The sequence below is a fragment of the Periophthalmus magnuspinnatus genome, chromosome 3 (genome assembly GCF_009829125.3).
Source record: "Periophthalmus magnuspinnatus isolate fPerMag1 chromosome 3, fPerMag1.2.pri, whole genome shotgun sequence".
Lineage (NCBI taxonomy): Eukaryota > Metazoa > Chordata > Actinopteri > Gobiiformes > Gobiidae > Periophthalmus > Periophthalmus magnuspinnatus.
Window position 1 is genome coordinate 35,470,252 of NC_047128.1, and position 23,529 is coordinate 35,493,780.

The 23,529-nt window shown below is 40.4% G+C and overlaps 1 protein-coding gene across 1 annotated transcript; it reads right to left on the bottom strand.

Moving 5' to 3' along the window:
- Positions 1-1,927: 1,927 nt before the first annotated feature.
- On the bottom strand, positions 1,928-23,489 carry cdh16 (cadherin 16, KSP-cadherin). The gene is made up of 17 exons (XM_033991924.2): positions 23,459-23,489; positions 23,273-23,368; positions 22,410-22,544; positions 21,504-21,633; positions 20,677-20,835; positions 19,215-19,411; positions 11,629-11,754; positions 11,020-11,170; positions 10,357-10,569; positions 9,778-9,854; positions 8,035-8,226; positions 5,844-6,085; positions 5,484-5,614; positions 5,165-5,404; positions 2,865-2,981; positions 2,123-2,239; positions 1,928-2,028 (listed from the first exon to the last, which is right to left on the bottom strand). Exons 1-17 carry the CDS (start codon positions 23,477-23,479, stop codon positions 1,928-1,930), a joined length of 2,445 nt encoding a protein of 814 aa, XP_033847815.1. The 5' UTR covers positions 23,480-23,489.
- Positions 23,490-23,529: the final 40 nt, after the last annotated feature.

A 23,529-nucleotide genomic window follows, 5' to 3' on the forward strand; every position in this document is an offset into this window, starting at 1 on the left:
CTGCGCTCGTCTGCAGAGTCGTGTGGAGAGTTATCTGTGATTTTCCCAGCCGTGCTCAGCGATTGGAACTCTCACCCTCAACCCTGTTTGTCCACAGAGAGTCCGCTGGAACACATCAACACTCATTATTTCCCAAATGTAAGACTTTGACCCGGTGTCACAAGGCAATCAGAACTCCTCAGTGCTTAACAACAGCGTGTGTGCTCTTCTGCTGCTAGATTATGTATGTTTACAGTATGAGATATGTGAAATAAAGGGTGGTTTCGCTTTCAACTGACTGGTTTTGACTTGGTTTTAACACGAACAGTTTAAAAAAGTCAAAACTCCAACAACCCCAGTTCCAAAGAAGCTGGGACGCTGTTTAAAACTTAAAAAACCCCCCCCAAAAAACAGAATATAATGATTTGCAAAGCTTCAACAATTCGTGTCCTCAGTTAAAAGTGATGTTACGCAGTGGTAAACATGCCCCTGTCCAGCTTTATTTTGAATGTGTTGCAGGCATCAAATTAAAAATGAGTGAATATTTGCACAAAAACAATAAAGTTTATCAGTTTGAACATTACATATCAAGTATTTGTAGTTTATTCAGTTCAGTATAGGTTGAAAATGATTTGCAAATCACTGTATTCTGTATTTTTTTTTTTAAGTTTTACACAGCGTCACAACTTTGGAATTGGGGCTGTAAAACTTAATTCAAACATTTAAAGGTGTAATTAAGGGTTATTCGTCGTTTCACACCATTAAATAATTAGTGAATCAATGCAAAAACCTGACAGCTGAAGTGTGTATTTATTCAGTTAATTAGTACTGACTTAAATATAGATGCTTCTTGTCTAATTTAGTTTTAAACCTTATTGAAATATGTTGAAATTTTATTTTTTTAAGATTGTTTTGCCCTAAAATGGTGGTTCAACTCTTCAACTTTAACAAACTGCTCTGTCCGAGTGTTTTTAAATGAATGAAACTGTCCCAGCTGTGTCTTCAGGTATGTTTTGTATTGAAACATGTTGAAATTGTAGTTTTTTTTAAGCATTTTTTAGATGGTTTTGCCCTTAAATGGTGATTCCTCTTCAACTTCTACCAACTGAGCTGTTTTTAAATGAATGAACGTGTCCCAGCTGTGTCTTCAGGTATGTTTTGTGCACTGAGCTTCTGTCGCTGAAACCTGATTAAACATCTGCGGAGCCCGTGTCTTTCAGTGGACCTTCAGTAGTTGGTCTATTCATAGAAGCACTTTGCTCTGAATATAGCCTCGCTGCCTGTTGGGTTGTCTGGGCCACCGTTTAACAGCTCTAATCACAGGGACTGGAGCTGGATGTTAATGTGATTACAGGAAGGATAATTTTAGGGCCTCATTAAATTAAAAGTGTTTTGATGCTCAGTGTGGCTGAATAGTGTATAGGCCACTGAGGTAACGTGCGAAGTGTGATTAAGTACAGTATTTCAGCGTTAAACTGTGTCAGGTGAGCTTCAAATTTACACATTTTTACGCTTTTGTTACGCAACTTTACCTTCCAATCACATTTACACATGGATTTATAAAATATATCGCTAAAACAAGACTGTCCAGGTTATTCATGGTGCCAAAATTGTGGTTTTATTTGGTCTATAAAGTCTAGAGAGTGTTAGCAAAATATAAAATAAATATCACATTTCAAAAGTAAAGTTGAACATAGTGTAATATTAAAGGTGCGTCAGGAGAATATTAAAATGTGTGTGGCACCGTATAAGAGAATGAAAAAACAATATAAAAAGGCTTATAAGGGTAGATAAAAGCACAGATATTACAATATTTATGCTACTTTAGTTTACATTTCATTTAATAAATAAAACGTTAGGACAGTTGTGGTGAATAAGGCGTCAAATCTGGACTACTTTTGTTTTTGCAGTAGTTAAATAAGCGAGGACGGAGGTTGGAGACATGAGTTTAAATAGAAATCTTCAACGGGACAAGCTCCTGGTTTGATTTTCCTTCCTCTTTGGGGTTTTGGTATGAAAGTCTCACAAATATCACAACAAGAATGGCTCCTGCAGAGATTGAACCAAAGAGACAGCAGGTTACATCACACGCTGTTATTTACTTTGTTTAAACTGTAGTTATTTAAACAGGCTGCTTGTTTACCTATGACTGCGAAGGTGCCAAGCAGGATGCCCACTGCAGACTGGATCGTTGGCATCCCCTGCAGCTTCTTGGCAGCGATTTTGCAGTTTCCTCTGATGTTGCACGGACACACAGTCACTAAAAGGTGGAAAGAATAAATATAGTCTGTAATTCCTTGTTGTAGTTTGTTAAAATGAGCACAAATACGCACAAAAAATACAAATATAACACACATTTTAACTTTTTCACTAAGTATTTTTATGAAGAGCTAATCTGACTGAAAAATAAACATGATATTTATGAGTTTTTATAACATTTCCCTTCATTAATAAAAGCCTAATCTGTTTTCTCCACAGCCAAGTAACATAAATGACCTTGTATTTAACTAATAAGAGCGCAGAATATAAACGACGCCAAACATAAAGTATCATCCTGTACATTTACTTTAAACACTAAAATAAATCACACCGCCTCATTTTCAAAAACGTCACAAGTCTTGCTGTATAGACATGTTTTTCCTTGTGCGTTGAGATTTATCGTTATGTTTTGCCATAAACAGATCTTGGTCGAAGAAACTGTACAATCACCAGCCTGGAAAAGTCATTTGTCAAGCTCTGCTGCTTCATTAATAAACAACGAGTGTGAGGACGCTCTGGCACGCCGCATGATCCGTATTGATTGTTCCTTTGCTCTTGTGCTGTCACCTCTCTGCGGCTGCGTTTGGTTTGTGTTAGTGTTAAGTGTTTGGGAGGGTGGGCTGTACCTGGAAGGTTAATGAAGGTGCTGCGAGGAGGAGAGCTGCTGTCTGAAATGGTGAAGGGCACGGTGTAGACCTCCGGGGGCAGATAAGGGATGTTCAAGGACAGGTTTGTGTGGGTATCTGTGAAGGAAATGTGTTATCAGGAGAGAAAAACTGAAAATCACGAGGTAGAGCTAGTTTATTTTATGGTTTTACAAGTTATTGTTGTGATTGATGTATGTGGTATGACATGGTACAGCATTTGGTACATTTATTACATTTATTACCTAATAATTCCCAACCTTAAACTAACTTAAAGAGTTACTAAGCCTGAAATATTCTGTCTTCATCTGTCTTCATTCTTCTCTCATTAAGGCTGTGTAGTTATTATAAAGCGGTAAAAATCCAGATTAATATGGTACAGTATAGTGTTATTTTGATTTCTTTGTTTGTCATGCAGAAAATTAAAACACATATTTAAGTTTTTCAATGCCTCCTTTGCAGATTTAAAGCGTCCAATCAAAGAACTATTCATTCACAGACACATTCACACATCAGTCTGCACCAGTGAGATTGAACCACTAACCGTCGAGCGACCGGGCGACACACTCTACGCCTGAGCTACTGCGTGAGCGAACCAGAGCTGCTCGTAAGGAGTAGTCTGGTTTGTGTGCGCCTTTATCTTATCTGCACAAATCAGTTTAAAATATATACTGGTCTGCATGACGCAAAAGCCTTGTCCAGCAAAGAGCTACATTTATCAGGCCGTTTGAACTGTTATCTGAGGGTCGTACACCACACTCACGCCGTACCGTCAGGTCCTCCATGTCCTATTTAGATCCTGGAAATGAGGCCCTCACCAAGAGCATGGAGAGTTGGTGTTAAATATGTTTTTGACACAGTCGCTCGCTCCCTCTCCAGACGCAGTACTGCATGTTCTTTTACCAGAATCAAGAAGCTATATGTTTATTTTTACACCATTTTTCCTTTGAGTAGTTCTTTAAGATGATGACGTGGGCTTGTAGCACTCTTATGTTCTCCTATAGGGCTTTAAATGCAAAGTGCTGCCATTTGTGTTAACCTGTGCACGGCTTCAGCAGGTGCAGAACATTCTTGGTTATTCCCTTTTTTAGCCACATTATCTGGCACGGATCCAGCGGTGACGCCAAGGAAATTGCGCTGAAGATATAATTACAGCTGCTCTCGACCAATACCATCATAAGACTGAAGTAGAGTGAAAAGAAATCAGTGCGAGTAAAGGGCTGCAGGATGTGTCAGTGAACGACACGTCACACTGTAAAATGGCTTGTCCAACATTAACAGAATAAAAATAGGACCATTGAATTGAATTGAGCCAATTTGTTTGAACAAATTACACACAGAAATTGATAAAACTGGACCCACATTTATACTAACACACAGTCTGGGTTATGCAGTTCAACTCAATTCAATCCAAGTTTATTTATAAAGCACATTTAAAACAACTTCAGCTGACCAAAGTTCTGAAGTTCTACACATAAAAGTGAAAAAAATACAAACAAAAAAACTCCCAAAATATACAGATAGCACAAAACATAGTAAAGGAACAATAAAACACCAAGATGTCCTGTGTAGTTTTTATTAAATATCAGGGAGAAGAGGTGGGTTTCAGTCTAATTTTAAACTGTGCTGAAGACTGAGAGGATCTGACAGGCAGAGGGCGCTGTTCCATAGTCTGGGCACTGCCACAGAAAAGGCTCTGTCACCTGTGGTTTTGAGCCTGGCTTTGGGCAGTGATCAGCTGACCTCTGACCTCTGACCTCAGGGCTCTGGGTGCAGTATAGAGCTGCAGTGACTCCCTCAGATAAAGAGGAACCACAGAGAGCAGATAAAGGACACAGAGAATACAGACTGGACCCATAGAGCGCAGACATTTGAACACGATCGATAACATTTTGAATCGCGCCTGATGTGAAACAGGATCCAGTGGCTGCTCAGCTCAGGCCTGACGTGCTCTTGTCTCTTAATTTTTGTCAGGAGATGTTCTGGACATTCTGTGAGCGCTGCAGGGAGCCCAGGTCCAGCTCCACAGACAAAGAATTACAATAATTTCATAATTCTTAACATCCAGGCAATTTGGACTGAATGGCAAAACTATTTTAAGTGGATGTTCAGTCGGTGTACTAGAGCAAAATGGTTTGACTCATTCAGAAAACCATTACTGCATAAAAGTAAAATTCTATTCCTGGTCATCTCGGTCGTCAGATGTAAAACCTTTTCTGACCTTTGAAATACACTGAACACATAATCATAATCGCACAAACACGAGGTCATTAGAGTCTCACCGTTGATAGGTGTGAGTTTCCAGTTGCGTCTGACCGTGGCGTCACTGCGGAGCGAGAAGTTGAGTCGACCTCCGTGTTGTGGTCCGTCACTGTCCCGGGACGCCAGCACCAGGGCCTGATCCTCCCACCGGGGGGTACACAGGTACTTCCAGGAGTAATCCCCCACCAGCACAGGACTGTTGTCATTCACATCCAGAATATGAACCGTCACCAGAGTCGAGGCCGATAACGACGAGTTTCCTGAAGTAGATCATTAAACCCAATCAGAAAATAGTGAAACATTTTAACACAACTTTGGTGACATAAATCAAACTCTTACTTCCATCCACGGCAATAACTTCCATTGTGTAGGTGCTATTTTCTTCTCTGTCCAGAGCCTGCACGGTTTTCAGTTCGCCTGAATATTTTCCAATTGAAAAGTATTTTTTTGTGTCTCCTTGAAGAGAATATCTAGAAATCCACATTTTCTCTATTAGATTTACTGCACGAAATACAAAAACTCTCTGTAACTGTTTAAAATAATTCTTTACTTTACTAAAAAGTTCAAAAATATGATAATGATATTGTTTATTCTTGCATCACACGAGGTCATTGCTCAAGGTTAACATAGTGTAACTGTTGATGTAAAGCTTAATATACTATTGTTATAAACCAAAAGTTGTGTATAAGTTAAAAGTACCTGATTGGATGTGAGTCGGGGTCATACCCTCTGATCGTGGCTATGACCCTGCCTGGCTCCTCCCCCTCTCGCACCGTGACCTCATAGTGGCTCTGGGACAGGATGGGACCTTCGTTGACGTCGTCCACGTAGATGGAGACGGTCGCCGTGGACTGAGAGCCGTAGCGACCGCGGACGAGGGCCACTGGGTTCTTGGCGCTGAGAACCAGGATGTACTCGCTCTCACGCTCGAAGTCAAGAACCTAACAACATTGAAACAGTCGTCAGATTGTGTTATCTCCAGGAAAAGCATTCACTACATGGGTTTAACTGCCCATAAAAACCTTGAGAAACACGCATTCTTACAGTGAGTGGGGTCACCGCTCCACAGATCTGACCTGGACCTTGGCCTGGCAGTGCTTGTCTGTATGGAGATCTGTTTTATGCCATACGGTATAATATTTAAGCCTTAGTGACCTCTCCCTGCAGAGCACTGGTGGCAGATAAACCCTCCTCTAAAATAAATCGTGCACATTTATTGTATCAGAACTCTATGTGTTTCTGCAGTGAGTCATTTCCTTTCAAATTTCTGTCTGTGAGACTATTTGTTTAATTAACAAGACAAGAATAACAGACTCCTGATGGCTCGTCCTCATATTATTTTTATTAATAACATCACCTTTGTGCTGCATGAATCACTGACTTTACGTGAGCCTGTGTTTTTGTGAACTCGCTGCAGCGGCCAATGTGTGGGCTTTGTTGATAAAATGAAATCTCCTGTGTTCTTTAGTTAAAGCAGATATTATGAAAAGGTGGCGGCTGACATCACGATGCCGCTCTGTTGCCAGGGAGAGGAAAGGCAGACCCTGGAGGCTAGATGAGTACAGCCGCTGACTGTAAGTGACGCACAGCTCAGCCCGACTCAGGGTCTGAGGTACAGAGACACATTGATCCATTTGGGCTTTGTCACAGGTGAAAATGAACTTGTGACGTATGTTCTGGCAAATTTCAATGTTCAATGATAATCCACCTCAGTAAAAAAGGTTAAATAAACACCAGGTAAATGGAAATACATAGTATCGGCCATTCATAAGTTCAGTTTCCTGTTACGTGTGACATTTTCAGGGCTTTTCACCGTTTAGAATGAGCAGATATAATATTCTGTCTTATATTATTATTGCTATGGCAACAGTTGTAATTTGTCGTCATTCTGAAACTTATGGAAAAAGGGGCAGATTTATTATGACAAGCAAGAAATATTTTAAAATCTGTTTGCAGATTATAGTTAAAATTTGAAACAAATAAGGTTGTAGAAGAGTAGGATTTTTAACATTTATTAATAATATTTTGTGGTTTATGTTTTGGATAGTGCATTTTCAAGGTTTTGAAAAACAGAACAAGCACCTGACTGTCTACAGCTTTTAGAAAAGGGTTGAACTGTTTTTATTACACTGATTTTGTATTTCATGTTTTGGTGCTGAGGGTCTTTGTGCTGTTAACCATCAGTTTTATTATGATCCAATAATCTTCATACAAAGTGACGAGTGTAATTTCAACAGATAAAATGCATCTTCTTGTGTTGACCTCAGCACATCGGGGAATGTCTGTCTTATTATGTCTTATTATGTCTTATTATGTCTTATTTTCCTTAGGGCTGTGACTGTAGCTTTAGCAAAACCAAAACTGCTTTTGCATTGAGTGAGTCACACATCTCCAGTGATGTCACGACATTGTGAGGCTTTCCACGTAAAAAAACACAAACTGAAGAGGTCTATTTTTAGATTTTAGATATTTCAAGTGGAGTTTGAGTGACAAACAGTTCAATCAGATTTGTCGACTCCCACAGAGATCTTGGAAATAATATTTCTTGTGCCTGGCCCATAGAGAGAGTCACAAACTACACGTCTCTCACCTCCCAAAAGCCCCAAAGCCCCAAAGGATTATGGGAGGCAAGGCCGGGGCGATTACAGGCTCAAATGTCCCATTGTGATCAGTCTGGTGTTTATTCAAGGCATGATGCAGATGAAAGATGCAAAGATGCACTGAAGATGAAGAGGGATCTGATTTGTGGAATATATATATATATATATATATATATATATATACACACGTGTGTGTGCGTGTGTACTGGGACACATAGGGCTTGGTGTACAATTGGTCATTTTAATTTCTGTTTTTAAAGACTTAAATAAATAGTACAGTCCTTTTTTACCTTTGAAAGCACCAGAGACACCTCGTTGGTTTGCCGGTCTGTGACCAGAGAGAAAACCTCCTCTTCGTTCCCAGACTCCATGCGGTAGTTCACCTGCCAGCTGTCTCCTCCACGGACATCTGCGTCTCTGGCGACGATCGCAGTCACTGTGGTTCCCACTGGAGCGTCCTCTGGGATGTGGTACGGTCCATACTGACCACGAACACAGAAATCATGCATATTTAAACCTTTTTTTAGAAATAATTTTGATTGAAACAAAGTAACTGATGAAGAGAATACTTGAATGTCATATACAAATGTTTTATTTTTAAGTGGGTAGCGTTTGACTGTTGAATAATCACATGTGACTGTTTCCCAGAGGGGCAGAGATGAGATACACAAACATCATGAGTGTATTGACCCTCTTGACCCCTCAGTGTTGGGTGACCTTTCTACACACACCTCTGTGTGTTCAGACAAACGTTTAATCTGCCACTCACACATGTCGTCCCGTGGAGCCAGGCCTCTGATCCTTATGGCCCATTGCAGGGTCGCTGACCCCTCCCCTGTCAGCACTCACCTCCCACACCCCCCACAGAGCAGCCCCCACAGCCATGGAAAATACTGCACTGCTCAAGCGTGACCTGCTCAAGAGCATTTCCACCTCTGAGCTCTGGAAACAGCTCTGTGTTTAAAAATCACCATCTAACTCCAGTAGATGTGAGATTTGATCATTTTACTCTGACTTTAGCTTTGATACATTTCAGGTTCATTTGTTTAAATCTGTGCTTCATTTGTCACATGTCTGAACCTTCTGTACCTCGGTCTTCCTCATAATGTGCAGAGTGTTTCAGTGTGACTGTGGTCTCTAAAAGAACAGCAGAGATTGGACTCTTATTATCACAGTGTGCTGCTCTCCCACGTCGCTCACAGCCCTTTAAGTTTCCTATTATTTTGCAGCAGGAAGTGAGCAGACGGGGTTTCTCTGAAACTCTCTATTTTTGGACAATTTTCCTTCACACCACTCACTGCAGTAAGACAGACACAGAAATGCTGTTAGATATCACACTGACAGCTCCAGACCATTTCAGAGGTGTAGGATCATAAAGTGCATTATATATAAAGATAAATGTGTATATGTGAACGTCTGACCAGCTGCATTCAACCTGGACAATAAAAGAGACACTTTCATTTCAGATAATGGATCTGCATTGAGCATCAAACCAATCGATGATGACGTCAGCCGCCTTTGTAAACTGTCACGGCACATTTCTCTTGTGTCTTATGTTTCTTAGTGAAGTTATGAAAGGATTTCACTCACAGATGTTGCATTACACTCACAGAAAAGTCTCCTCTCATGTAGTGTGTTTTCTTAAGTTTGTGTAGACATAATGTGTAACTTGAACAAATCTAAACCAACAGTAAATATTTGAGATTTCTGAAACATACTCTTAAAGACAGTAGAAAGTAGAACATAGATTAGCATACGCCCCGTTGTTAAAGAGGAGGTGTTACACTTCTATTATTAACTGTAAACAAAAACATTATGTAGATCACTAAATTAAGAACATGCATGGATGACATTTTAAACATCTTCAGACATGTTTTTGATGACATTTTAACATGTATAACGCTCCAAAAAGTTGAACTGACCAACGTTCAGTCGACCAGAACGTTAAATTTCTTTCCATCTTCTGTTTCAGGTGTGCAGACTCTTCATGTAACAGATGAGTTTTGTTCTAGTTTGTTTTGTGTGTCTGATACCTCGTGTTGGGAGAAGACCGGCGGGTTGTTGTTCTCATCCTGTACAGTCACCACCACCGTGCACGAGCTGTTTAGACCTGTCACAAAAAGAGAGGGAGGAAGAGAAAGAAAGAGAGAAGGAGCAAGAGGAGATGATCAGAGCAGCGTCTGTCAGTGACTCAGGCCCCGCGGCTCCAGTGCCTCACTTTGCTCCATCACACCCTGAACCCTGAGTCACGCCGGGCACATCATCTGCCACAACTTACACTGGTGGAGTATCAAACCGGCATTTATGTACGAGGTTAAACGTGAACATTTAAAGTGAAAAATCATCTTTTGTCTTTGTTTTTTTTGATAAAGTATTGGCAATGTCAAGACTTACAGGTGGGTCTGAGATTATGGCCATCTCTATTTGAGCTGTCAACATCTCATACATATATTTTGGTGTAATTTGGTGTAATTTGGTTTAATTTGGCTGTGGAATATTCCAGATAAAGCAATAGCATCTCCACGGTATAAGGTCTGACACAGGAAACAGCCAAGTGTCAGACCCTGCACCAGAAAAGTGCCTTCTAAGTGAATTTTGGAATAAAGTCTTACCTTTGGCGTCTTCAGCGGTGATGGTGAGTGTGTACTGTGGAGCGGTGCCCTCCATGCTGTCTGCTTGGACCGAGATGACCCCAGAGTCTCGGTCGACTCTGAACAGGGCCCTGGGACTCTCCGGGATCTGTCCCACTAAACGGTAAAAGATCCGCACGTTGTCCGTCTTAGGATCGTCGTTGTCGGCCGCTTGCACCGTCAGGATTTCAGTCCCTGTGAAGAAGAAAAGTTAATATTTATGTTCGTATCTCTGGGTGAAAATAGATCATAAATGAATGAGCTGGAAGAGGAAGCGTACAACAATAGCTCCCCCGTCTAATCCTCACTCCTGGTCCATTTAGATTTGCAGATTGTGTAAATAGTCGATTTCCGAGAAGGACTGTTTTAAAGCATCAACAAAAAGGCTTTCAGGCCACGATCTGTCACTGTGCACGTTTTACAAGTGAAGAGAAACGAGGTGAGGACGGTTTTCTGACTCGAATCTCAAAGAGGATATTCGGTAAAACAATTCTACTTCTTTTCACTCCATCTCCATCGTGTTATATTTTAGTTTGATGGGGAAACGGAAGTTCTCAGAGGACGATTTACGACTCCCTACAATTACAATGATCTGGGTCACCATTAAGATGATATAAAAACAGTGAATATTTCTCAAGTGTTCACCTCTTGCAGCCAGTTCTTTGACCACGGTGTGATACTGCGCCTGGGGAAAGGTGGGCCTGTTGTCGTTGGCGTCCCCCACCATCACCCGGAGCTCCACGGGTTTGGCGATCTCTCTGCCGTCAGGACGCTCCACCACGATGCTGATCAGAAACTGCGACGTGAGGAGGGGAGCTGTGGTCAGTGACTCGAGATACGTGTTTTAGATTTAGATAAATGTGGCACAACTAATGATAAAAAAACCTTCAGAACATTCGCCGTGGACATAGATGTTTTTTTTTACAGCATTTTTAGTTGTTATATTGATATGGATAGGACAAATATTCAAAATGTCCATCCTGAATTTGCATATACTTCAATACTATTATGGAATATATAACGCCTTCCTTTATTAAACATTTGTAGATTTGTCTGGAGATGCTTCTTACACAAACACATCTGCTACAGGAGCTGTGAATCTATATTTAGGAGTGTGACCTCAGCAGAGCAAAGAGCATGAAATTTATAGAATGAACTAAACGCAGCCCCTTTTCTGTTCTAATAATAAGTCTAATAAGTCATTGTTCTCGCCCACGGGCTTCAAACGTGCTCCGGTCCATGTGGCAGTTGTACCTGGTCCTGTGTCTCTCGGTCGAGGGGCGCGTTCAGATAAATGACTCCCTCTCGGCTGATGGTGAAGAGCATCTCTGGAAACTCCCCCTCCAGGCTGTACTCCGCCTGGCTGCCACTCCATTTGACCTACATACACGTGCACAGGCCAAAACAAATTTAGCAAGAGTGGAACTGATGCACATTTTGCATGCAAGACTATATATATTTTTTTCTATTATTGCTTCATGAAAAAATATGCAGCTAGTTTGAATAAGGCAAAGGTGATGTAAGGCAGCTATTTTTGACAATGTTTAATATAGAGACCCCAACTCCACTCCACTCTGCGAGGCAATATATTCATTTACTCTTTCAAAATATGTCACATTCGCATCTCGGCTGAAAAATACGAGACTCAAAATAACTGGGATACTTGTGAAGTAAATATGTGAAATGCAAAGAGGTGAAAAAAGACGTTTTATGGCTCAGAAATGACACCGGAAATGAGTCAATGTTAACGTTAATGTAAATGTGTTAGATGGAATTTAATCTGTCAGGATGGCCACGAGCAGCGTCCATGATTGGCTGCAGCCCTGGATGTGCAATAACTATAAATTAAAAAGTAAACATGATATTTTGATAGAAATGCAAAGCTTTAATCACAAAATCAGTGCTAGAACTGACAAGAATTTGGATATTTTTAGCTTCCAGCGTATTTTGCAGACTGTTTTTGCTGATTTGCATCGTTTAATCCATGTAAACAATTTATTCTAGCTCAATCTATTCACGTGAGTATGCGGGACATGCAGTACAAAACCGGACTGCTGTTTGCATGATAAGGAGCCAACCCAAAGCAGTGACAGTGATGTGGAACAGAGCACGCGGCCAAAACTAACTGTGGGCCTGAAGGGGATTTTCCACTGCTCCCTGGCCGTTGACATAAGCCTGTGCAGTGGGGCTGAACCGGGCCCAGAGCACCCAACATGGAGAGGAGGCCTGGCCCGGGACAGCTCCTAACCCGGGGCATGTATCTCCTCCAACGCACTGTCACACTCTTCTTCCTTGTTTTGGAGATGGTTGACCAAACTCCAGGATGAAATGTACACAACGCCTCGTCTTACAGCAGCGCGTGTCCCTGGCTCTGGATGTGAGGCTTCGAATCATTTTAAAGACTTTTCTGGATGATTTTAGACTCAGAAGAGATGATTTTAGACTCAGAAGAGATGATTTTAGACTCAGAAGAGATGATTTTAGACTCAGAAGAAGAAGAAGAAGCTTTACACTTTTGTGCATTAGTCATTCACTCTGCAGTTGTTGGTGGTAGTCACTATTGTAGCCACAGCTGCCCTGGGGTAGACTGCTGAGACTAGGGTAGACTGAGTATTAACCAGACCCAGCCTCACTTAGATCATGAGATTTGACAAGATCAGGCTTTGACCAGGAGGTTTGTGTAGATCAGAATCATAAGACTTTTTATTGTCAGTGAACACAACTCAAACTAGGAACTCTCTTTGGTGATAAAGTGCAACATAAAACACTAAATAAGTACAATTAGGGGCATACATAAAGTTAAAAAGATATGCTTTAAAATAAAATACTTAGAGGCAGATATATACAACGACATCATGCAGATCAACGATATCACTAAATCACTAAATCACACACTAAATCTGCATAAACATAGAAAAACAAACAAACCCGTCCTCTCCTCTCTAAAGATCCTAGACTGGTACGATCATCATTTGAAACTGCAGCCCGATTACGGACAAAAAATTAAAATCATGGTTATTTAAATCAGAATTGAAATCATGATTATTCACACAAAGGTAGAAACGTACAATCTGTGAGCGGCTTGTCCCTTCAGGGAAACATGTTTGATTCACTGAACGCACTTAAGAGTTAAAAGTAAATGGTAATAATCTTGGTTCGCCAGTTACACAGTTAATTATAATTGTAATTGAAATGTGATTAATTGCACAGTCCTGTCTGAGACGCACAAGTTCTTCACAATAATCACCGTCCACACTGTACTTCACTTTGTTTATGCATTAAAAAGCTGTTGTAGAAGTAACATGGCTCTTAAATATGTCTTTGCGCTCTTTAAACGAGAGTATTTCTCGGTCACGTCTGGTGTCTGGTCTCACACATTTGCACAGATTTGATGAACAGCCTCTCTCTGCTAAATGCATGATGTCATGTGTCCAGGAGGGTTTGCACGTCCTGTCTCTAGACGCAGTCCAAGAACACTGTGTCTGTGCTCCCCAAAACCACGTTAGGGAGGAATCAATACTGAGATACGGAAGAGAGCGCAACACTAATGAGGAAATGCACATCTGCACAATCACATTTCAAACACTTTACGGCACAACTGCTGCTAATTAGAGAGTAAGTGTGGAAAATGAAAGGCCTTTGTTTCATCGGAGTAATGTGTCATTCTTATGCTCTACTTCACTAATAACACAGAGTTTAAATAGGAACCACACTGTAATTAGCCATAATAAAACTTAAAGAAAGAATTTATTAAGATTTAAGAAATAGTTTATTAAGAATTTAGGCTTAGTGAATGTATCGTATACTCTAGCCTTAATTAAATACACCTAGTTAATTAATCTGGATCATTCAAGTGTTTTAAACGATGTTCTCTCATAAATGATAGAATAAAAAAAAAAAAAAAGTATAACAAAAAACTAAACTAAATGAAATGAAATGTGTTCCATGTGATCTTGTTGATAGAGTAACGCTCCAGGTTTGTATATTTGATTAACATTGTTTGATTTATAGATTCTGGAACATTGTGACTTTATCAGATCCTGAAATATAAAAAACTACTAAGGCTGTTGTGTAATGGGGTTAGATCTGTAATGATGATTCTGATTATTCACCTCGTGGATGATGGTTTCAGACGTCCTTGAGTCCTTTTGTCCTTGAGTCCTTTTGTCCTTGAGCCCTTTTGTCCTTGAGCCCTTTTGTCCTTGAGTCCTTTTGTCCTTGAGTCCTTTTGTCCTTGAGCCCTTTTGTCCTTGAGTCCTTTTGTCCTTGAGTCCTTTTGTCCTTGAGTCCTTTTGTCCTTGTGCCTTTTGTCCTTGTCCTTTTGTCCTTGTCCTTTTGTCCTTGAGCCCTTTTGTCCTTGAGTCCTTTTGTCCTTGAGCCCTTTTGTCCTTGTCCTTTTGTCCTTGAGCCTTTTTTGCCTTTTTGTCCATTTGTGGGTAAATTGTATAAAATATTGTGTCTGCAAAGAAGCTTCGATGGATTAACTAACTTTTCATAATTAAAAGTTGGTTCCCATATATCTGAACATACAGCAGACCCACTCAGTGAAGGACCTGATCGACTCTGAAGGTGAGTTCCAGTGTGGACTGATTACATTATGTAATCTGCTTTAGACTCAGCAATCAGCAGCGATACATAAAATATGCACAAACTGCACTGAACACTTGTCTGATGATTCAGACGCAGTTCTAACTGAAGGTTAGAGTTTATTTTTAAACCTTATTATTAAAAGTTCAACATGGCAGTACCACGTCGTAAAAACATATTAAGACTTAATCCATAATGAACAAATGCTTAAATCAGGTCAGGGTGAAGGTCACACTTTTTGCCCGAATGGTTAATAAAAATGTTCAAGGAAATGTCTGAGGGGTAAATGTGACCTTTAGCGAGACGTTCAAACGGAGTGGGCATCTGCTAAATGCCATCACAGCAGGAGCAGTGATGACTGTGATGGATGCTCATTTTTGCAGGAGACAGAGACGAGGCTGAGTGGGACCTGGAACACGACTATCTCTGAATGTGTCATAGCTGCGGTTAGTCCCACCGCCCACTGAGCTCCACACTTCACACTGTCGTAGGCGAGACGAGGCTTCCCCAAAGCCCGCACCAGTCTGGGGTGAAATATTAAAGAGAGGCGGCAACTGTGTCCTCATTTTCACAGTTACAGGAAATAAATCTGTGCCCAGATCAGCGACTTAAATCATTTCAAATGGACGTGTATCGTGTGTTCATGGTTTCCAGCTTCATGTTTACAGGTGACATTTTGACCATTATAGGATAGAATATTTTTGCCTGAGCAACCAGTCCCTCCTACATTCAAACACAGAAGACTTCTCCTCTCCAAAATACTCACATCATATCATTTTATCATCATATTATCATATTATTATATTATTATATCATCATGTCTGTGTGATCGAGGCGACAGGATGTGTTTATATTTTTGCGTATGTGATTTTCACTGACCAGGCCAATAATATTTTACATTGAATTGTGATTTTCCCCAAACCCCACGGAGAGGGCAGTTATATTCAGTACAAACGAGGAAAGAGTTTTGTTGAAGTATAATAAATTCTAGGGTTTACTCACTGTTAGAGATGATCATGCTCAATGTTTGTGAGTTCACCTTTTGGAAATGTATTTAAAAAACAAATTAAACATTGGAGATACAATTTAACTGTGAGATATTCCCATGTGCACAAACCGAAGTGAATGAAAGGATCAATGAATGAAGGAAAAAAGTTTAAATTTCACACTACACTTAACTATAGTAGATTACACACTGTGCGAGATTTCTGTGTCACTTTTCTTCCATCCAGGTCCTAAATGCTCATTAAAACATTTCACTTACAGATTCCATAAACAAAAATATAACAAAATAAAAGCACACTACTCAATGAAGCTGATTTTGCTCCATCAGTTCTTATAAATAAAACCCCCACATTTAACAGTTGCTGATTTTTTGCTTCTCTTCCCTAAATTCACAAATCCCTTAATGTAGATGTAAATGATTTGGAGTAAATATGTGCAAAGCGCCTACACTGGGTCCACACGTTTTCAGTGGGTGGCAGAGGCTGTTGGAACAGGAGCCATGAAAAGCTGGAGGCGAGAGCGGAGGAGGTGGGAGAATGAGAGGAGGGGGAGGCATTGTGAGGCACCTACTGGACTCCACAAACAAATATGAATTTTACACATCAGTGAACACTCATTTCAGGAGCAGACTGTGGCTTTGGCCAGGTGCATCAGTTAGAAAAGCCATTATAAGCTCCAAGGCTGCCTCTGTGGTTACTTATTTTATGTTGGAGTTCAGCTTTGATCAAGTATTAAACGTTCTTCTTCTGAGAAAGTCTGAATGATTTTTTTTAGCCATTTTAATTTAAGGAAAGTGAAGTCGTTTGAAGTCATTGTAATCATTTTGCAATCAAGAAGACAAGTAAATGGAATTAAAATAATGTAGGAATAGATTTTAAATAGACGTAAAGGCCGTGTACTTGATGTTTTCATTTATACGGAGCAAAATTTGTCTTGCTCCAGAAGAGACAGACTGTATAAGCAGGTCTTGAGATCAGAATATGTTTGTTGTGTACTATCTGCGTGTAATAAAAAAGCATTTTATTGTCAGAAAGTGCAGGCAAAAACACCGCTCTGGTCTCAGGAAGTTATAAAAAGTGCTTAAAAACCAATAGCAGTCAATAATTAGGATGCTTGGAGTGCATAAGGTAAGTGCAGAATAACTTTAGACCATTACAAAACATTTAAAATGAACAAATACGTTTTGTTTTTTTCAAGTTTTAAGACAGTAAAAATCAGATACAGCGTAAATGAGAAGCAAAAAGTGAGTGAAAACCTAAAGCTTTACTAACAAAAACTGACAATAACGTGCAATCAGAAAATTGGGACCAAGCTGGGACTAAACTTGAAAATAAACCAGGACTAAAGCAGAACTAGAACATGTCGAAACCAGGTTTGAATCAGAACAAAAGTAGGCTCAAGTTTGAACACAGCGTTACTAAGATTTGTACAAAATGATCCAGTTTAATTGTTGTTAATTACAAAAGCATTTAGTCTTAGCAAGTAGTTATAACAATCACAGATAGTCCTGCCTTTTTCCAATGATTTTGAATTATAAAGAGTGTCATCAGAATCATAAATTTGTCTCCCTGCAAGTCCAGATTGAAAAAGACAATATACAGATGATGGAGAGGTTACACAAGTGGACTGAGTCAGGATGAAGTCACAGAGGATCCACCGCGTTTGAAACATATCAATTATTCACTCACTGGTCACTTAGGACGACCCAAGAGACGCTAAAAACAGCAACAGCAACACAATGCCACTTTACTCAGTCCAGCTTATTGACGGGTTTTATGTAACGAGATACAACCATTTGCACCGAGTTCAGCCGAGTCAGCGAGTACGAAAAGCTTAGTTTGGACAATCAACAAACGCACATCGACAGCAGCGTAATGGCATTTCATTTTAACTGATATGAGCGTGTGATGTAACAAAATATGTACGTTTTTGTTGTTAAGGGTCCACTACCTGCTCGTCTTTATGGACATGGAGGTGCTTTGCTTAGAATGTTTCACAGCATCGCATTTAATCAACCAATCTATCTGTCAAAATCCCAGTCTGCTCTGTGTTTTGTGCTGTTTTTTTCCCTCTTCCTTCTGTGTCAGAGCCTGAAGTTGGGCGGAGATTCGGGCTCCTCCCACACACACCTGCAACTAATCCATAATCAAGCTGCACCTGAGGAGGGACAAAGAGACCGAGGACCTGACACTCAGCGCCAAATTGTCCGCGTATCCTCAGTGGTACTGCTCTGCTTGGCTCAGTCTCGTTTTTTACATTTATGCCTTTTTTTCACTCAGTTGAATCTTTGTTCTGTGCCAGATCCCGCTTCCTGAACCTGCACCGCGTCTTCGTCTCCAACCCAGCTCTCCAAACAAACGTCGTCTCGCCTCGTCTCTGACCCCGCTGCACACGACCCCGCTCTCAACTGTCTGCTCCATCAACCTTCATTTCCATAACTTTATCTACAAATAAACATTGTTAAACTTTTCACCTGAGTTCTGAATCTTTGGTCCCCCTGTCAGTTGTTATGACACTATCTCGCATTTATTCAATTCCAGGTGCTTAAAGTACAATATACCTGTCAGGATGTGGGTTTTTTGGTGTGTTCTGTGCTGTTTTTCCCCCTCCCTGGAGCTGGGCGGAGACTCTGGCACCGCCCACTATACACCTGCAGCCCATGAGCGATCAAACCTGCACCTTGTGAGTACTAAGACTCTGGGGATTGCTACATCGACGGCCAGATCCTTCAGTTTTCTCATCCGTGTATCCTCCGTGCACCTCAGCCTCCGACCCAGCTTCCCACCACCAGCTCCTCCAACCAGCTCACATCCTCCTGTTTACACTAAACTCTGTTAAACCTGTACACCGTGTCTGTGTCCATTCTGTGCCTTGAAAAACATTTACTGTGAGTGGGGCTGCCTCTCCACAGATCTGACCTGACGGCTTCGCTTGACTCCACGGAGAACATAGGCATAATATCGCACTGTGGAACATTCTGGGCAAAGCGATGACATGTCTATGGTTTGCGTGGCGTATCCTCCAACTGAATATTTCACAGTGGACTTTTAAATGAGCGAACCTGGATTTATGACAAAAAAATGACACGTATGATTAAAAAAACGGCGGTATCTGAAATGTCGGACATGTTTGGATGAGCTAAAGCCGCATTCAGGACAAAGCAATACCAGAACTGACAGGAAATTTCTTGCACAAAGTAAAGTAAATCCAACAAATTCATGGTTCATATTGAAAGCGTCTGGTCGTACCTGTGAGATGGGGATGGGGTAAGGTCCAGGCAGGTTTTCTTGCAGCCTCACGGGGTCAGGAGACGCCCACGAGTTCCCGGTCACCTCCACAGTGACAATCCCAGTGGTGAAAAAAGCATTGGCCTTCCCCGCCATGTCTTTGACCATCACCGAGAGCTTGTAACGCCCACACATCTCCGGGTCCAGAGCAGAGGCTCCTGGGAAACGGCCGTGACAAAACATGTTATGACACAGTAACGAACGGCATCATGTTCTGTGTCAATCAAGCACATCCTCACACCTATTTACTACAGCGTATTCACTGTATTTATCATGATCATTTTAGAATCAATTTAACAGGACAGTAAAAGACATTATCACCGTGAACTGAATAATAAACCCACCAGCATCATTACTCCAGGTTAATCTGCGTCTGCTGTATCTGACCCAAATAAACCATAAACACACACATCTGTAGAATAATGTAATCTACTTATTTTTATCCATTTAAACAACCAATGTCAGATAAATATAACTTCATTTAATCAAACTATTTTCTCATATCATGCACATTTGAGCTGATGCGGCCGAGCGGAATGGAGGACAAATACTCCACGCTCTACATAAGCTGGATAAAAATACTTCCTATTACTGGAAAAGAAAATTCTCTGTAAAATAACGTTATTTTGGGGCGATACACACAATAGGAAGAATCAATAAGCGGGACTCATGTGAAGCTATAGACAGCAGCAGTGTCGTGGTGGGACCTATGAGAACCAGCGAGCGTGAAAGTCATACAGCTCCCGCCAAGCTGTAACAAAGGGCAACGCCAGCGCCCAAAATAGCTCCAAGACTTCCTGTATTCACACTATTCACGCACCACTTCCACATATCCACAACCTATGAAACGTTTTCTCCATAAGCACTTCCCCGAGCTCTATTATTATAAAACATAATGATCACTGCATCCAACTTTCTTCTGACAACTTCAGACGTACGTGGGTGTTTCAAATGTGGTTTATTTAAAGACAATGCGGTTTTGTTCTAGAGAAATATCTGAAATTTGACTTAAATTTAGCCAGAGAACACATGAAATATTGCTATTTCACTCCCATGACAAAATAAATGTTTGTTTTGTTGTCGAAATTGAATCGTAGCAACAACATTTTTGATCGTATAATGTTTTAACGGAAGGGTGTGGCGTGAAGGTGCACCTAATTTGGATTTATTTTAAGATATTTTATGCCACTTCTGGTAAATTTAACACTGGCTTAATCACCACGTTAAAACTGGGATTAAACCTGGACTCAACCAGGACCAAAACAGACCTAGAACAAGACTAAACCGAATCTTTATTAGGGTCAAATTGGTCAAAACAAGTGTGAACGCAGCCTTAGTCCTGTTTTTCTAGTTCAATGCTTCTTTTCCCAGTTTATTTTCAACTGAATGATTTTGGTAACTATAAACCCAAGATGACACAGACCTTCCTCCGTCAGGGCCACCTCTCCAGACAGCGGGTCGATGGAGAACATTTGTCTGTAGGGGATCCTGGGCGTCTGCTCCAGGAGGCTGAAGCGGAGCTCGGCGTGGGGGGTGTTCCTGTCGTCACGATCCATCGCCTCCACCTGCATGAAGGGAATCCCTGGGGCACGGAAATATGGGCCAAAAAGTGCAGAGTTATAACTGATGTGTAAGTGAGATGTGGCAGACAAACAGGAAACACGAGCTGCTTTTTATAGAACTGCAATCTACATATATTTTCCACCAGAGCAGATTGATTGGATAAAAATGCTTGAAGCTAAGTCCAATCATTTATCAGCCAGCACAGGAAGAAAACACATCTGATTCACGAAGGCTTTTCACTTTTGATTTCACAGCGGGAGAGAGAAAACTAATATACAATAAGATTATAACTCTAGTTTAAAAAGTATTGCAGAAATACAATGCTATAACCAATAATAATGTGTATAAATATTCATATACTTCAATTTAATTCAATTTATTTGTGTAAAGCCCAAAATCGCAGCAGCAGTCGCCTCTTTAGGGCTGAAAATGAGAATCGATTTAGCCAACAGAAAGTTTGCAAATCAACAATGAAAGAGAAACAGACAAGAAAATTGATCAACAGAAAAACTATGTGAGATGTTATAAGAAGAAGCAGCTATGAAGTTTTGAAGTTTTGAAGAACTACTGATGAAATTGTGAGTTCATGCATTAAAAAAAGTACTTTAGGACACTCAACCGAAGCTCACAAATGAAAATGAGCATAAAAATAACACAAGTGCAGCGTCCTTGGACTAAAGATTGTACCTTTGAGGAGGCCGAGCTGCACGCTGCCTCTCATACTCTCCTGAATAAACGTGGGCACATTGTCGTTCTTATCGATGACAAAAACCTCCACGGTGAAGCTTTGACGGTGCACTGAGGTTCTGAAGGACACCTGGGTACAAGGAGAGTGCGCAGTGTGTCAGCGTCAACACAATAAAACACTGACCCTTGAGAAAACCTAATGGATCATGAACCTTGAAAATAAAAAATCCATAATAAACACAAGAGTTCAGCTGCTAAGAGTTTAACGTTGTATTTTATTGTGAGGAAGTCTGGAAACATTATCAGTGCTTGGCCAAAAAAAAAAAAAAGAAGTCTCCACCTGGATTTAACTAAGCAAAGAGGTCCGAGCCTTTAGGTACGAGTCAGGTCTAGGTTCAGACTCGACCATCATCAATGCAACAGGTGAAAAATGAATGCAACGCTGGATGGAAATAAATCTGTGACGTTACAGAAGTGAAATCGTGTGACGTAATTAAAGCTAAAGACGGAAAAAACAAATATTAGAGAGTTGCTAGTGACTTTTTTTATGGCCAGGTACTGTAGTATTGTAGTAATATGCAAATTCAGTGTGGACATTTTGAATATCTGTCCTATCAATATCAATATAACAACTAAAAATGCAACAGGTTCCGTAAGAAAAGTCTGTCTAAAAACGTTTAAGTTTGGTTTTAACTTTCTATTTTGATAATTAATTATACAGGTGACTTGCCACCTCCAGAAAGTTACCTATAACTTTGCCTGAATTAATTACTTTTATCATTAGTTGTGCCACATTTATATAAATCTAAAACATGTATCTAGAGTGTGTGACCTTTTCTTTTGGCCAGACAGTGTTTTATACATACATTGTACATTTTTCAACTGTATTAATCACTAAAAACATGCCTGTAAAGAGTAGGACGGTTGTTTTTCTCGGTCCAGTGGTTTTATGGCGTAGAGAAACTGTGAATCCACTCCAAAAATCCCTTCATCGTCTCCCGTCACCACCAGGTCACTGTGGTTTGCTGGAAGGCTGTGAAGCTGTTGATGAAAATGCATTTAAAACGGTCAGAAACAGTTGGATTTTCAGGTTTGATGAGGCCACAAAGAGCTTAAATGTCAAACAACTCTTGACTAATTTGTTTTATCCACACACAAATACGAAATGAAACTGTCATGTCTCTCCAGTCCAGCCATTAGTGAGCTGTTTGAAGAGACTGAATGACACAAAAATGACTATCTTTAGCATAAGATGAGGTGACGTCACAGTCCAATTAAAGATGGAGCTGTGTGAGTGCTGCTGCGTTTGTACAAAAACATCCCTGTGCCCAAATGGACCAGAGCCAAAGGTTAGATGTGACGCCTGAAACATCTTTGTGCACATTTCTGTTACAGTCTGGTGATGACGGCAGCGCGTTGATGCATCTGTAACCTTGAGCACATATACTAGAAGAAAAAAGAGACTGATAGACACGAGTTTGGACCAAGGTTTGTGCTTCTTTCAATAACAGAAAGTCTGAACATGTGCTGCATCTCGTGACTTTATAATAAGATGCACATTTTATTCTTTTTATGAAGCAAAATGAGAAAATTACAGTGAAGAATCATCCTCAAATTATAAGTATCAATAATAATCTGTGTTAATGAATGTTCTTATTTTAGAGTTTTGCTCCTATTGCACTGGCACTCTGTCTGCAATCCATGTTCAGAACAAATAAATCACATTATTTTATTTTATTTGAAGGAGAATTTAATGTAAAACGTCATACCTTGGCTAAATACCATGGGAAAATACCGTCATAGTTTTCAGGTACGCCAATTTTTACACTGGCTGCTGAGCAAGACGCAAAAACGATGAATATAACCTGGACACAAAATGAAGAAGTCATGTTTTAGAATTATTTTTCATCTGTAATTTGCATTTTAAAATATTATAAATGTGTAAATTGTCTCACAGTCAGAGCTGAGACGGGCATGGTCACTTCTCTGTCTGACATTTCTCTGCAAATGCAACAAGTGAAATTTC

Coding starts and splice junctions, on each gene's coding strand:
- cdh16 (XM_033991924.2), bottom strand. CDS start 23,479: ATGCCCGTCTCAGCTCTGACT. Junction 22,545..23,272: donor TCCCATGGTATTTAGCCAAG/GTATGACGTTTT, acceptor TTTCATCAACAG/CTTCACAGCCTTCCAGCAAA. Junction 6,086..8,034: donor TGTCTCTGGTGCTTTCAAAG/GTAAAAAAGGAC, acceptor CAATGTTGTTAG/GTTCTTGACTTCGAGCGTGA.